The 16,425-nt window shown below is 33.5% G+C and overlaps 2 protein-coding genes across 5 annotated transcripts in view; one reads left to right on the forward strand and one right to left on the reverse strand.

Annotated features, from left to right (window-relative positions):
• Positions 1 to 4,064: 4,064 nt before the first annotated feature.
• On the forward strand, positions 4,065 to 13,756 carry LOC106764188. 4 transcript variants are annotated; one of them, XR_002668303.1, is made up of 8 exons: positions 4,065 to 4,362; positions 4,452 to 4,647; positions 5,479 to 5,565; positions 6,085 to 6,266; positions 7,392 to 7,639; positions 8,143 to 8,243; positions 8,438 to 8,493; positions 13,009 to 13,756. XR_002668303.1 is itself a non-coding variant. In XM_014648426.2 (4 exons), the coding sequence occupies exons 1-4, from the start codon at positions 4,133 to 4,135 to the stop codon at positions 6,232 to 6,234; spliced, it is 663 nt and encodes a 220-aa protein (XP_014503912.1). In that variant the 5' UTR covers positions 4,065 to 4,132; the 3' UTR covers positions 6,235 to 6,371. The 4 variants fall into 4 exon arrangements, 1 of the variants encoding a protein (XP_014503912.1); XR_002668304.1 differs by having other exon boundaries at positions 8,143 to 8,235; XR_002668305.1 differs by lacking the exon at positions 8,438 to 8,493 and having other exon boundaries at positions 8,143 to 8,235; positions 13,009 to 13,755.
• A 1,925-nt stretch (positions 13,757 to 15,681) lies between these two features.
• Positions 15,682 to 16,425, reverse strand: part of LOC106764232 (periaxin) — a 2,221-nt gene continuing 1,477 nt past the window's right edge. Inside the window, exon 2 of the mRNA XM_014648481.2 lies at positions 15,682 to 16,304. Within this exon, the coding sequence (XP_014503967.1) occupies positions 16,026 to 16,304 (279 nt within the window). The 3' untranslated portion in view covers positions 15,682 to 16,025. The remainder of the gene's footprint in view (positions 16,305 to 16,425) is intronic.

A 16,425-nucleotide genomic window follows, 5' to 3' on the forward strand; every position in this document is an offset into this window, starting at 1 on the left:
TCTGGCCTTGTATCGAACTACTACACATTGTGGATTTATTTTGGACTTATAAATCCATTTCAGTGCAATAGGTCTCTTGTTAATAGGCAATTCAATCAGCTCCCAGGTCTGGTTCTTCACAATTGAACCAATTTCTTCCTTCATAGCCTTGTACCACCTTTCATCCTTCACTGCCTGCTCAAAATCAACTGCTTCAGCTTCATCTATCAATGCAAAGTGAACAAAGTTACCTTCTGATGAGATAGTTGCATCATAGGCTAGGTCATAGTCTCTCAAATGGGTTGGTAATTGAGTAACCCGAGAAGACCTCCTAACACTCTCCTCCCTCCTGCATGCCTCTGAATCTGCTGCAGGTTCACTCTCCAACTTAATGGTTGGTCCTTCTTTTCCTTTGACTTCCCACTGCCATTGTCCAGTCTCATCTATCTTTACATCCCTGCTGATTATAGCAGCACCTTTTATGGGGTCATACAACTTGTACCCACCTGTAACATGGTAACCTATTAAGATCAGTGGAACTCCTCTATCATCCAGCTTCTTCCTCAGTTGATCTGGTACATGTTTATAGCATAGAGAGCAAAAAATCTTCAGATGCTTGACATCTGGCTTCACTCCAATCCAAACCACCTCTAGTGTAACACCATTTAGTGTCTTTGTTGGAGACAAATTCAACACATACATAGTTGTCATCACAGCCTCACCCCATATAAATTTTGGTAAACCCTTGTTCTTCAACATGCATCTCACCATATTTAGGATTGTTCTGTTTTTCCTCTCTACTGCCCTATTGTGTTGAGGTGTGTAAGGAGGAGTTACTTCATGAACTATCCCTTCCTTCTCACAGTACTCTTTGAAATCTATGGAGATATACTCTCCTCCTCCATTAGTTCTTAGAATTCTCAGTTTCTGTCCACTTTGCCTTTCAACCATATTTTTAAACTTCTGAAACTGCAACGGTAGCTCTCCTTTCCTCTTTAATAAGTAGACCCAACACTTCCTGGTCCAGTCGTCTACAAACAGTACAAAATACCTGCTGCCACCAGGTCTTTCTACTGGCATGGGACCACATACATCTGAATACACCACTCCCAACTTCTCTGTAGATTTCTTGGGTAAAAGTCTCTGGAAACTACCTCGGGTCTGCTTGCATTGAACACGTTCTTTGCAAACAGTTCCTGGAATGTCTACCTTTGGTAAGCCAGTCACCATTTTCTTCTGACTTAACATCGACAGATCCTGGAAATTCAGGTGTCCAAACCTGAGATGCCACAGCCACTCATTTTCCTCTTCTGCTACAGTAAAACAATAATAGTTTACTGCCTCCATCGCCAACTTGAATGTCCTTTTCTGTGGCACTTCAACTTGTATCACCTTTTTTCCGTCTTGATTTAAAATGCTGAGACAATTGTTTTTCATCTTCATCTCATAGCCTTTCTGAAGTAACTGTCAGAGACTAAGTAAATTAGTCTGCAGCCTAGGTACATACAGTACCTCTTCAATGACCACTTCTCTACCATCTTCACCCCTCAATACTACTATGCCATAACATTCTGCCTCCAAACCTCGGTTGTCAACAAATCTGATCTTTCTATGCTTTACTCCATGCATTTTCACAAACCAATCCTTTCTCCCAGTCATGTGATTGGAACAACCAGAATCAAGATACCAAACATTGCTATCTGATTTTTTTTAATCATCATAGGCCATCAAAATCACTGCCTCTAAATCTGATTCTTCTTTTTGGGCCAGATTGTCCTTCTTCTGCAGTTTATTTTTGGCACCTTCACCACTCCAGCAATCCTTGGCAAAATGACCAAGTTTTTTATAATTATAACATTTTACCTTTTTTTTGTCAAATTTCCAGTCACCTTTCTTCTGATTTTTCGTCTTTCCTGATTCACTGGACTCTTCACCTTGCTGGTCCTTTAAATCTTTCCCTTTCTAGCCTCCTTTTCCTCCTTTCTTGAAGTCCCTTTTCCCTTTCCATTGAGATCTGACATGCAGGGCCTGTTCCTAGCATTGTCTGCACTCATTGAGGCGTAACTCATGAGCCTCTAGTGAATGCAACAACTCTTTTGTACAAATATCTTCTCTTCTTTTGGTTTCCTCAATAGCAGCTACTACATAATTGAATATGGTAGTTAAAGACTTCAAGATTTTGTCAACCATGTATTCATCTGTCATTTTATCACCACAAACTCTCATTTTATTGACTAACTCCTGCACTTTGTCAAAGCACTCTGCCACAATTTCTCTTTCTTTCATGATCAAAGTCTCAAACTGTCTCCTAAGTGCTTGCAATTTTACCTTCGCATTCCTATTCCCATCACCGTAGGTTTTCACAAGTATACCCCAAATCTCCTTTGTTGTAGTCGCACTGGAAATCTTGTTGAAAATCTTTTGACTCACACATTGATACATTAGAAATCAGGCTCTACTGTCCAATTTTTCCAACATCTTGTGTTATTTCTTTTGTTCTTGGGTTGCCTTTTCACTCAACTCAGGCACTCCATCTTCAATGACTTCCAACACATCCTGGAAACCAAACACGGCCCACATCTTGATCCTCTAATCAGCAAACTGCTCCCCATCAAATATAGGCAGTGGTCCCTAAATTCCTCCAAATCCAGCCATCCTTCTTGCACGAATCTTGCAGGTTCTTTGATATAACACAATACAAAGAAACCTTCTTTCTTCTCTTCTGGCTACACACAACTCCAGATATCCACACAACACCCACTTCACGTACACCCCAGGCTTCACAACCTTGCTCTAGATACCATATTAACAAAAAGAGGGGCACAAACGTAAAACCGCATACGAAATATCTTCGGTTTTAAAAAACAACACAGGTCACATGGCTTAGAGAGAGAATGCCAGAAACCTAAAACTTTTAGAGTGAGATACTCTGAGACGAAGTCTCTGCTAGGTCACACTGACACCACCTCACACCTGGAAGCACCCATCGGATTCAACAACGAAGATTATAAGGGATAGAGAATAAACAAAGGCACTGAATACTTCCTCTGTTTTTCATTATTAGCAAATGTAGTGAATACAAGCTTTTATACAAAATAAAATCTGATTGTAACTGAATGCTCTGTTTTTATGTTTATTCCAAAACTGGATTGAGGGACGTGGGAATTCAGTGGTGTGTGAGGCTATAATTAAGGAAGAGGTGCTGAATAACGTGTTGAAGACCAACATAGAGGCCCTAGTGGAGCTTAACATGCTAAAAAACCTTACTGGTTCAGCTGTGCTCTTGGTGGGTTCGATGCCCATGCCAGCAATATCGTGTCTGCTATCTAATCGCCACTGGTCAGGATCCTACCTAAAATGTGGAGAGTTCTCACTGCATCACCATGATGGAAGCTGTTAGTGGTGGCAAAGACCTTCACGTTTTTGTGACCATGCCCTCGATTGAGGTACAACGCTTCTCTCATCTTCTATTGCTTCTCGGTTATTGGGGAAAATTCTTGCATTACAATGCTTGGAGTAATGCTTCTAGAAACGAGTTTTCCCTATTTGAAAAAAACACTTTACCCTAATTGGAAACCTGATTTAAGACCTCCACTTGCGCGTTTTCTACTTAATCTCCTTCCACATATTAAACACGTAACGTGGCACACAAGTAAGAAGCTAACAAAGACATGGTCTCACCGTTTGCCATATCATAAAAAAAAATGACGTCATCTATTTTTAGGGACTATTTTTACATGTTTTAATACTACGAGATTAAATGCCATAAATGCCACTAAAACAAAAAATTAATGATACTTAAGAGACTAAAAACATATTTAACCCTATAATCTATAACATAATTTCAAATTAGGAATTTCACAATAAAATAAAACAATGACAAAAGAATTTTTTTTTTTCAGGTAATAAATTCAAAATTTGAAATTATGAAAGTATTTTGTATCTATCTTTTAATACTTGTCGATAACATAGAAAGACCCAATTAGTTACCTTCTTACAAACATAGAATAGTTTTTTTTTTTTTTTACAGTAATTATTTCATTTTTTACACATTAAATAATAATTTGAAAAATTAATTATTGGTAAAAAAGCACAATAACACAGAGAAATCAAATATGGGTTGAGCGGGAAGTGAGAGAGGATTTTGGTAGGAATGGATTTTGGATGTTCAGAAGTGAATGTGTGGAAGGAAGCACTCTCTGCATACCAATCTCGAATTCAAACACTCTCTCTCACAAAAAACAAACCCAATTTGGTTTCTCTCGATGAATTTTACAGCAACCAGCTACCTTCCCTGTTACGCCAACGAAACCCTAACCCCTTTCTCACCACTTCAGAACTCTCCAGTCTCATGCAATGGAAGCTCACGCGCGGCAAGTGGAGGTCACTACTCTCTCTCTCTCTCTCTCTTTCTCTATATGATACCATAGTGATTGTTTGGGTACGATTTTGTTTTGGTTGAATTTTTTCAGGCCGCGTCTGCTGGATTTCGTATCGTCCCTAGACGACGCCGTTGTGAAATCCGCTTCTGAGAAGGCATTTCAGAGCCTTCCCGATGTAACGAAAGCCGTTGCTGAACTCACTGTATTGAAAGGCGTTGGTCCCGCCACCGCCTCTGCCGTTTTGGCTGCTTTCTCTCCGCAGTTAACCCCTTTCATGTCTGATGAGGTCCACCACTCTGTTAACTTGTTCACTGAACTACACTTTTAGTCATTCAAACTATCGAAATATCAAATAGATAATTAATCTCACATCTACTGCTTACTGTTATTGTAATCCATTCTATAACTTACTCTTATAATTATTTGACATATTTTTTTGACATTTTATAATTTTACGGACACTTAGTTAGTGTTGTTATTTATAGAGTAACTAATCCCTGCATAAAATTAAGTTTATAATAATAATAATAATAATAATAATAATAATAATAATAATAATAATAATAATAATAATAATAATAAATTAATAATATTTTAGCAAACTTTAAGTGGGAACATTTACAAAAGGGAGAGTTCAAAAGTTAAGACTCGTATCCCTAATTCGTGACTGTGAAACATAAATGGGTGGGTGGTTCGTAGGTATATTAAATGTTGGATTTTAAAATTAATTCAATTATACAAAATTGATTTGTAAAGGAAGGTTTGCATCTATTTATATTCTTTAAACTAGTCTTATTATAAACTAGTCTTATTATCACTAGTTAACGTGGGATTTCTAACAATGTTTTAAGAATTGAGTAAGCTGAAGAGTAATCTATATACACTTTCTCCTTAAACTCATTGATACACTTTTTAAGGGTAAACTAAGTTCCACTGGAACAGACAATAATAATTTACTCCAACAATATTGTATGAGCGGATGGACTTTAGTTCGGAACTGATAATAATAATTTCTATTCTTATTACAACTATGATTGGTTAATGTGTAATTTTATAGACAATATATAAAAAGTAAGTTCTTATTTTTATTTGTGATTACTAATAGAGTACATTGCAGGCTATGGAGGCAGCTCTTGGAAATTCAAAAGATTATTCTCTGAAGCAATATCTAAAGTTCGTAGATAAGTTGCAGATGAAAGCGAAGGTATTGTTTTGTGCCTTTCAATGTGGGGATTCATGCTTTTTGTTTTACGTTTTAATGTAGGAAGATGGGAATTAGTTGATCGTAAAGTATTTGTTGATTGTAAAAGAAGGGAATGTTATACTGATGAAAATAATTTTATCGAATTGAAAAAGTACTCTTTGTTCTAAAGGGGGCTGTGATTACCAACATATTGTCCTAGTTATAGTTGAAGTTGTGTCGTGGTTCTTGGAAGTGTAAAAAATTATAAATAAATGTTGTTGATGCTACCATGATTGTAGCCATAATGCAGTTGTGGAAACTCCAAAAACTTCTATGCTGCAACTGCAATTGAGACCATTTTTAAACACTTGATATTATCTCTCTTTTGGGTTTGGTTTTGGCTTGAATTTGATGGTGAGAGACAATCATGATTTTTTTTTTTAACGTGAAAATATTTTATCATAAGGTGTGGACTAGAACTATAGATGAAGTTGCTATACCCCACTTACGTCCTAGGATTTTGGTTGTGGTAATTTGCAGGAACTAAGTTCAGAAGGGGACTCCTTTACCCCATCTGATGTAGAAAGGGCGTTGTGGAGTTATGCTGTGGGGAAATCATCACCACCCCAATCAAATCAGGACCCTAAGACCAAACCAAGCAGGAGCTCTAAAAGGAAGAGAAAAAATTGACATTAGTAGCAAAGCAACAATGAACTTACAATGTATGTTCTTATTAGAGTATGATAGTTATTGCCTTGTTATGTTGGGTGTTCTTCTACGTTAGACAATACTAATCACTAATTATTATCAGGTATTTTCGTTTTAAATCATGGTCAAATTAAAGTTTCATGTTTTCTGATGACATTCTCTTATCACAAATAGAAAAGTTATGCTGACACAAATATCAGGTAGAGATGGTGTGCGTTTTGGTTAGGGTATGTAGATTGATATTAAAACTTATTATAAGTGTTTTGATTCAAAATATCCAAATTTGCTTGAACTCAATTAATGTTAGAATTAAATATCAATTCTCAACACGAAATAGAAAAACAGAATATTTACTTAAAATTACATTAGTTGGTATCTCATCATAATTTGATTGATTAAATGTTAATCCAAACACGTTCACCAGTATATAGCCCATCTTGTTAGTTACTATGCTTCGTTCTCTCGTAATTTGACTTTATAAATTCCATAACATCTTAAGAGCACCATGCAAAAATATAGGTGGTACTTTTATTGAAATGTAGGATGCACAATAAAGACGTTATTAAGTTTCATGTCGTTAATGATTTATTATTATTGTTAGTGATATTACTATTAGTAATTTAGCATGAATTCTTTATGAAACTTTTCTTTGATATATCCCAAATTTATCTTCAAATTTCTGTACAAATCAAATCTCAGTCATGTGACATTAGGACTTTGTTAATATTGGAACCTCCTAAAACAAGATAGCCACCAATCAGCAGCTATGCATTGCACCAAAACAGAGAAAACTATATATCACCTTTTTATTTAGAGTAGCCATGTATGTATTTGATAATGGTGTGAACAAATTCATTTTACTTTCGTTAGCACTGTAACTAAATATGAGAAAAGTTCCTGGATATAGCAGCTTTGTCAAAACTGATTCATATCCATTGACGAAAAAGTGCATTCAAGTACTCCTTACTCATTAATCATTGTTACCAAAATGGAATTATGGTGGCCAAGTAAAAGGCCAAAACCCATACATAATCTTTAGTTTGTAGTTCTGTCTCTCTTTAGCTTTGTAGTTTACACAAACAAAGTTGATAAACATCAACATAACCACGACCATCACACTTTCCCTCTTTGACCATAAGTTTGGCGAAGCCCCAAAGCCCACCAAATTCACCTACTTTCCTGGAAACATGGCGACATTGAAGGCGGTTTGGCTTGTTCTCTGGCTTTGTGTTCAACCTTTTCCACACCGTTGGTGCTGGCCTCAAGCAACTGGTGCTGGTATGCTTGTGCTGTACACAGGCGTATGGTGGCCTTGGTCAGAACCTCTCATCACTTTGTTTCATCATAAACAATGTTGCAATGCTGGTCGTGTAAATGGTTATCATAGGTATTATATTATCATATTTCATTATCATTGTAGTTGTAATTCACATTGTCTTTTGGCTCATTGTTTCGTGGGCGGAATCAAATCATGTATTGAATCGTTTGAATTTTTCTTTCATTTGAAAAGTTGATTTTAGAAACATTTGAAACTTCAACTATATACATTTAACGGTTAAGCGGCCTTTCCCAACACAAAAAGAATTTATTTTTCCAAGGTTTTGAGATTTTTCTTTTTTGGGTTAGAGTTGACTTTAAATGAGCAAGCCCACTTTAAAGTTAGACAGGGGGCTAAAATTAAATTGATGTACTAGAGGATAAGGACATATTATGAAACATGAATTCTGAAAACTATATATTTTTTTAAAAAAGTTATTTAAAAGAGCAATTATTTGTATTTGAGCTTTGGTTTATCCAAGGTTATATTTAATTGGGGTAGTTTTTAGTGTTTGAAGATAGAGGCGAAAATTGTTGTAACTAAAATTGTTTGTGACTACCGTCTTTTGATAGGTGATGTGTTCTGAAGATCATGTTCAGGAGTGCACAATTCAGGGGTTTTGGAAAAATGGTTTGATCAATGCTGGTGCCTCTTGTATCATTCAGGTGTGTGAGTAAGGCTCTTCCCTCCTTTTACTTTTACAACATTGATTTTTTTTATATATACAAAATACATGTTTTTTAATTGGACTTTTCTTTTTGGTTGTGCACATGACACATGCACCAAATAATAGTTAACATTCATGAAATAGACATTGATTAGCCCTTCCCTTACCTCAACTGTATGATTTTCACATGATTTTTCCAGAGATACAGCTCAGCATTCCCTGTGGGTTGCCTATTTTGTTGTGGTGATAACAGCAGGTATAACAATTGTTAAGTTTAACGATGGAAGCATTGAGATGCCATGATTAATGCCATAGTTCATTGGCCTTGAGTCTTTTTGAATCTTTTCACTACTATACCTATATTAATCTTTGCTTGCATCTGTCTTCATAATGGTAAGGGTCGTGAAAGGTGGTAGGTTATCCTGTTTGTTGTCAATTATTCTCTTATTCAATAAATAGTTATCAATAATTGCATTGCAATAACAAATTTTGTATACACTCTTTATTTTCCTTCCAAATTTGATATAGTTCTTTGATTTATGTTGGGTATTATAATGTTGAGTTGAGCTCCCACTTATGTGTGTAAAACTCCAAACTAATCAAACTCAATTTGTCTCACTTAACTTAAGTGGAGAGGGAATTTTTAGGTTAAGAGTGTGTTGTTTTTGCAACCTTTAGAAGAGAGAAATGAGAGAAAAAATTGGTTGACATATTCATCGTATCACCTCAGTAAAATTGTGAATATTGTTTTCATCATAGTTGGATCGAGTTGAAATTTTGATAGTGTAAACTCTCTAACAAGTGTACCAAGTCATAGAAGTAGTAAACGGTAAGACCAATTATAATTTTCCGAAGAGACTTGTGTAATACTAGTCAACTATACAATTAATAACTTATCTAGACTAAAGAATATTTCCATAAATTTGGTGTTATGTGTAAGAAAGTAAAATTATGCATAAACGACTAAAATCAACTTTGGAAGTTTATCACACTTAGAAGATGGAAATGTTAGAAATGATATATAATGGTATGGTTGAGATTAGATTTCACCGACCTCACTTTCATGCACTTAATCACTCAACTCCTCTCCATTATAATCTGAATGTCAACTCACTTATTTACTCAAACCCTAATCCTTTTTTAGATTGAGCCTAAATTTCCTTTTTAGAAGTCAATTCCTTGAACTCCAAACAAACAAACATGCTTTAACAACTAGGGTTTAAGACAACTAATGATTCAAGTTCCATTCCCGGATACAAGTTTCATTAGGTATTTTGTTTTAGCTTTAGATTTCAAAAGTTATTTTTCAACACCTAATGAATCACACATCAAGCCATGGGTGATCAAACTATAATAAGCATTAAGCAAAGAACCAATAAATACTAACATTTAATGGAAAGGCATATATATATATATATATATATATATATATATATATATATATATATATAGGGATGGTAATGGGTTGGGTCGGGTACGGATAGTGCCTACCCGCAACTCGACCCGTCGGATAAAATTCTATCCACTACCCGACCCGTTACCCGCCGGGTACCCGTTTAAAAAATACCTGCGGGTTTTATTTTAAAACCCACGGATACCCGCAAAAAAAAATATATATATATATTTTATACATTTTAAAATAAAATTTAAATAAAATTACAAAAAATATATATAATATAATATTTCTTAAATTAAATATAAATTAAAATTTAATTTTAATTAAATTTAACCTAATAAAATATAATTTAATTTAATTTTTAATTAAATTAAATTAAAAAAAAATTATTTTTTTTATTATTTTTTCGGGTAACGGGTACTTGCGGGTCGGGTAGTATACTATCCGTACTCGACCCGTTTAAAAGCGGGTATTAAAATACCTGCTACCTGTTACCCGCGGATAGTAAATATCCGCGGGTAGTAAATTTCGGCACGTGCCAAGATTGAACTTGGCCCATTAAGAACTCGTCTCACCCGTGGTGAGTCGGGTTGGCTCACCAACCCATCCATAAATTTTAAATTATATTAAAAAAATGGAAACCCTAAACCTAAACCCTTCTATGTTGTGGATTTATCCATTCAAGACTCTAATATTATTGATGGATAAGTGGCAACAATGATTTGATGTTGGACAATAATTTTTGTATTTTTGTGCTTTTGGATTGTATTTGGAGTTTAACATGATTTTGGATTGTATTGTATTTTTTTTTCACTATAATTATTTTTAAAAAAAAAAAAACCTATTTTCACTCTAAGGATGAATTTGGTTACTAGTTGTATGATCTTGTTGAGAAGAAACTAGTTAGAAGCTCTGATGTGTAGTTCATAGGAGACTAAACCATTATAGTCATTAATAAGGTAGACAAGACTACATTAGAGAAAGATAATAATCACTGATGGTAGTCCAATGTGATTGTTTGCTTTTGAAAGTGAAGGAAAATAAAAGTTGTTGAATGTAATGCAAGAAGAGGTGAAATCTTTTCATGATAAGAGATTATTATCTTTCTCGGGTGTAGTCTTTTCCACCATCTTAATGTCTTCAATGGTTTGGTTTTTCATGAACTGCATGTCATGGCTTTTGACTAGTTTCTTCTGAACAATATCATACAACCTGTAACCAAATTTATCCTTATCATAACCAATAATGATACATTGCATTATCTTTATATCTAACTTGGATCTTTCATCCTTTGGAATATAAACAAATGTCTTGCAATCAAAGACACAAAAGTGGTCTTAGCTAACATTCTTGTCAAACTAGATTTTTTCTAGTACCCCAGTATTCAAAGCAATTGCACAACTAAGATTAGTAACATGTACAGTTGCAAGCTATGCCTCTCCCAAAAATGCTTAGGCAACTTTGCTTGAGAAATATACATCTAACTCTTTCAACTGAATTATTGTTTATCTTCTCTGTTTGACCATTCAATTAAGTTTTAAGAGGAATTTTCTCATGTCTTATGCCTTGCTACTTTCAATAGACATCAATGTGTCCACAATACTCACCACTATTATCTCTATGAATGCATTTCAAGTTCTTGTCTGATTGCTTCTTCACCAAAGTATGAAATTTTTTGAACTTTTCAAGTACTTGATCCTTTCTTTGAAGTGCATAGGTTTATAACTTCCTGTAACAATCATCATCAAAAGTAACAAAGTAAAAGGCACCGCTAAACATTTTTACCTTTTGTTGAACATAACACCTTTAATGGACCACAAACAACTTTGACTCTTAAAGGGTACTTTGGTTCGTTTACAAGTCATGCAATGAGAACATTTATTTAACTTAACACTCTTTAATTCCAAAAGCACATCTTTTTTAGTTTAGCAATTAAGCTCCTTTTCACTTATATGACTAGGCATTCGGTGCTACAGAGATGTCTTCATATACATAACATTCATAGTCTTTAGCAACTAAGGTTTTAGTCCGATACAATTTAGAAAATTTCACCCCTATTGCCACAATCAAGTTACCTTTAGTAAGTTTTCATTTAACAGGACTAAAGTGATTGACACCCATTACTTATAGTTGATCTAAGAGTTGTTGAAACTCATTTAAGTGATTTGAAATAGAAGAATTCTCTATGTACCTCAAATTCATCAACTAATTCAACATGTACAATTTGTTATTGCCTAACATAGAAGCACACAAAGATTAAATCTTCTCCCATATAATTTTAGCACGTGTTTCATTGATAATGTGATTATAAACAATGTCTTCTATGTATTGTCAAATAAAACTACACACCTGCTGTTAGTGTTCAAAGTCTCATTTTTCATCATATATAGTATCTGGCTTTTACATAGAAAAGATGAGAAGATGCAATTTCTTCACAAACAAGTCTTGCCCTCCCATAAATGATAGTTTATGCCATTTAAAGTAACCATATTTGTATTTACCTCCATCATTCAAGCAAATAGATATAATCCCGATCTTTGATGGAAAACAACATCACAAAAGCAAAAAAATACATCAGAAACAATTCTCCAAAATTTGTAAAAATGTGAGGAGCAACAACAATAGAATATGATGTTAATAATCACAAAGCTATTCAATCAAGTTTCACTAAGATCAAATATGGGTACATGAGGGTCAAATAAAAAACACAAATAAGTGTCCACAACCAACCAATACATTAAAGCAATAATACTCTTAAATATGAAAAAAAAAAAAGAAACCTAAAATAGAGTAACAATGTGAAACTGATTACTCTAACCACAGGCCTCCAATTTCAGCATGATCTAACAATGAACGAAGTGAGAATCACAATTTCACGGAGGTGGCTTGGTGAATATGCCAACGAATTTTCTTTCTCATTTCTCTATTTCAAAGACTGTGAAAATTACATTCTCTTTTGACCTAAAAGATCTCTCTACACTTAAGTGAGACAAAAATGGATTTAACTAGTTTGAACTTTAGATATATAGTTGGGAGTCCAATTCATGATCAAGAACGAATTATGCCTTTTATGTTAAGAATGGTCCTATAGGTATATTTAAGGGGAACATACATTCTCTTCCATTTAGCCTAACATATTTAAGTTATTAGTTGATGACTGCTAATTAACTCAATCTTAACTATTTATATATAGTTATGTCATGTCTGATCCAAATTAATAATTTTCATTTCTCACAAGATATGTAGTTTGACTAATTCTGTACATAGTTATCAATCATTGTATTGCAATAAAAAAAACTTTCATATGCTTCTTTAATTCCCTAAAATGTATTGCATGACATGATTCAGTTTACAATTTTTTTAATTCTAATGCAGTTTTACTATATTGAACTCGAAGATCCTTCCCAAATGAAGGCCCATAGTCCGGATATTACTGTGCTCATCTGGCACATAGTAACCACCCTTTTTGGTTTTTTCTTATGTGGGGACAGAACATTGGGTGACATCTTGGAGTTCCTTATGGTTCATTTCTTACTGATATAATTTGAGTGAGCTATGGCATTAACCTTCTCCTTGTGTTCCCAATTGTGTTTTAGTCCTTTGGCCTCAACTTAGGTGGTCTTCGTTTCCAAATGCCATTCCTCTTGTCTATGACACCAAGAGATTCTATTTATAAGCACAGTTCTCATGGCTTCCATTTTTGTTGAAGCCAATTTTGTTCGCAGCATCTGGGATGCCTTCTAGTTCATAGGGGCCACAGCTGCTGTTTCTGCTGGAACATTTTTCCAGCTGCTATTGCTCTTAGGTAAGTCAAAAACATCAAAGGATGTATGCTTGGAAAAGTTCTTCCATATACAAGAGAAAAAGATAACAACTATAATGCATTGCGTTTCTTCATGAACTAAAATTATCTGCGAATGTGAGTTGACATAAGAGGATCCTTTCGGTTTATGTTCATATTTTCTCAAATATATTTGACCAACTTTTTCCAAACAGGATTATAAGTATCCCTTGAAATTGATGTGATATCTCTACATCTTCACCATAGTGCTCAATCTTGAATTCCTCGTAGTACGTATTGTCATTGTTTCTCTTTAGCAGGGATAGTCGTGGGGTTGCAATAAAGAAAGACAAGTTGTTAACTTTAGGAGTAGCTAAAAAATTAATTGGGTATTACTTCCTGCACCTATCCATTTATTCAATTTCCACTTTTGCCCTTATTTGAAAGTTACTTCCCAAAAATGTAATCCAGAAATAAAAAATATATTTTGAAAGTTTGTTTCCACAAAAAGGAAAATATGTTTTCAGAATTTTTTTTCGAAATTCTTTCCGGAAATCTTATCTCTGAAAATTTTCAATTTCTTTTTTGAAACGGAATTCATTTTCGGGATAATGATTTACCACTTCCAGAATTTTTTTTTCAAAAAATGTTTGTCCCTTTGTGGAATCCATTTTTTTCTTTGCGGATTCTATTTTCCGGAATCCAGTATCCGGACCACACCACTGCATCTTTCCGAAAGCTTCAAATGAAACCCAAGGGCAAAAGAGGAATTAAATAAAATGATAGGGTCGAGGAAGCAATTGTGAAATTAGTTTGATAGTGTTGGGTGTGGTAGATGAGTGGTTCTTGCGTTTAACAGAAGCAAAGCTTTATGCAAATTCAACCCTTCAGATTACTCACTAAATAAAATTTTAAATATATTTTCAAATGTGCTCGTGATTATCAGATAAGAAAAAATTAGTATTTTAGCTCAGATGACACAAGCTGGAGAAAAAGGGTATATATACACGATTTGCCCATTTTTAATAAAACGGGATGAGGCAATGCTTCAATAACAGATCTGGGTGGCATATTAAATTGCTTAAATGCTTTAATTGTGATGCAAACAAGTAAACTCAAATTGGTACTTATTCTGATTTATCGATAAATATATATATATTTCTCTCTTTTTAACTTAAGTTAAAATTTAGACTTAAATATTTTCTTTATTCAACAGATTTGAACTACTTTTCTTACTTTCTAAATATAAAATTAGTTAATTTGGTTCTTCAGTTTTAATAATGTTTTATTTTCCATCTTTAAGGTAATTTCTCATTTTTAATTTTGTCGTAAAGACAAAAGATGGGTCATTTATAAACTAGGAAATGAAAACAATAATTCTTAATAATGTAGATCTAAGTTTAGTATAAAAAAGATGTAAGTCTTGCAGTTATAAATAAATATATTAAATTGAGATATAGTTTTATTTTAAACAATAATAATTTAAAGACACACTTAAAAAGACAAATATATATACTTAATTTAGATATAGTTTTAAGTTATAATGTAAGAGTAGATCTTACTTTTATTCTTTGAAATACTATTTCTTGATTCAATATTTACTTTTAATTTTTTTTAAGTGTTTATTAATTATGTTAAATTTAATATATTTTTATTTTCAAGAAAAACTAATTTTTAATGCTACTACAATTTTGATTAACCTTAATTTAAAATTTGACATATCACAATGAGATTAGTACAAGTTTTTTTTTTTCTTGTTTTTTCTTTCTTTTTCAATACATCTCTCTCTCTCTCATATTGTCAACATGTAGCTATTTTTTTCCTTCTATCTATTATCATAAAAGTTAACTTGACAGGTAATCAAGTTTTGATTGAATTTGTTTGTGTTTTTTTTTCTCATCACTAAAATTATTTCTATGGAACATGAAGACTAATCTTTATCCTAGTATTTTCAAGAATTGGGAATCAAACACCAATCACTTTGGTTGTATGGTATTTCATATTTCTATTAATATCTCCAAACTTGCTATAAAGTTTTAAATAAACATTCTATTTAATGTGCACAATTCAAAAGTTTGAAATGGCTAAACTCTATAAGTAGCTAAAGTTACTTATTTACCATATTCATAGCTTAATTTGGAGTTATATGTTTTGTTAAACAAGAAAAAAAAGTGTGACGGATGAAACTAAAGTAGAAACATAATATATGGAAAGTTATACCAAACAAATATAATCGTATTAAATTCACAACATTTAACACATGAATATATGTGAATCAGTATGTTATATTATAACTATATAATCGATCCAAACAACTTCACACTGTATGTAACTTACATAGAAAGGTCCAAAATACGAGAAAAGCAAAACACACTCTCAATTCTGAAATAACTATAACATATTATACACAACTGAAATTTAATATGAATCTCATAACATCCATGAAACAGAAAGAACTAAGCACTGGAATGCATCCAGCTATCAACTAAGGATAAGACAACAAATGGCATGATTCGAACTCAAGGATTGGTACTTGAAAATGTTATAGGAACTCTATGCTTCTTAGATACTCAAGACAATTTGTACTTAGACAATTCAGAATCTTAGACATCTAAGGAATTTCGTGCTTTGGTAATTCTGGTATCTTAGACAACTCTGTATTAGGCAACTTAGGTAATTTAGGGATCTTAGGCATCTCAGATATTTTAGGCAATTCTGGTTTAGGCAATTCAGAAACTTTAGGCAATTCAGGGACTTTAGGCAACTCAGGGACTTTGGGCAACTCAGGAACTTTGGGCACTTCAAACTTAGGCACTTCAGGGACTTTAGGTGACTCTAAATTTTGCAATTCAAAAACTTTTGATAACTCGGGCTTGGGCAATTCAGGGATCTTAGGTATCTCAACTTCTTTAGGCAACTTTGGTTTAGGCAATTCAGGCAATTCTGTCTTAGGCAACTTAGACTTAGGTAATTCAGGGATCTTAGGCATCTCAGGTATTTTAGGCAACTCT

Source organism: Vigna radiata, chromosome 6 (genome assembly GCF_000741045.1).
Source record: "Vigna radiata var. radiata cultivar VC1973A chromosome 6, Vradiata_ver6, whole genome shotgun sequence".
In the NCBI taxonomy this organism is placed as follows: Eukaryota; Viridiplantae; Streptophyta; class Magnoliopsida; order Fabales; family Fabaceae; genus Vigna; species Vigna radiata.

Coding starts and splice junctions, on each gene's coding strand:
- LOC106764188 (XM_014648426.2), top strand. CDS start 4,133: ATGGATTTTGGATGTTCAGAAGTGAATGTGTGGAAGGAAGCACTCTCT. Junction 4,363..4,451: donor CTCACGCGCGGCAAGTGGAG/GTCACTACTCTC, acceptor GAATTTTTTCAG/GCCGCGTCTGCTGGATTTCG. Junction 4,648..5,478: donor CCCCTTTCATGTCTGATGAG/GTCCACCACTCT, acceptor AGTACATTGCAG/GCTATGGAGGCAGCTCTTGG.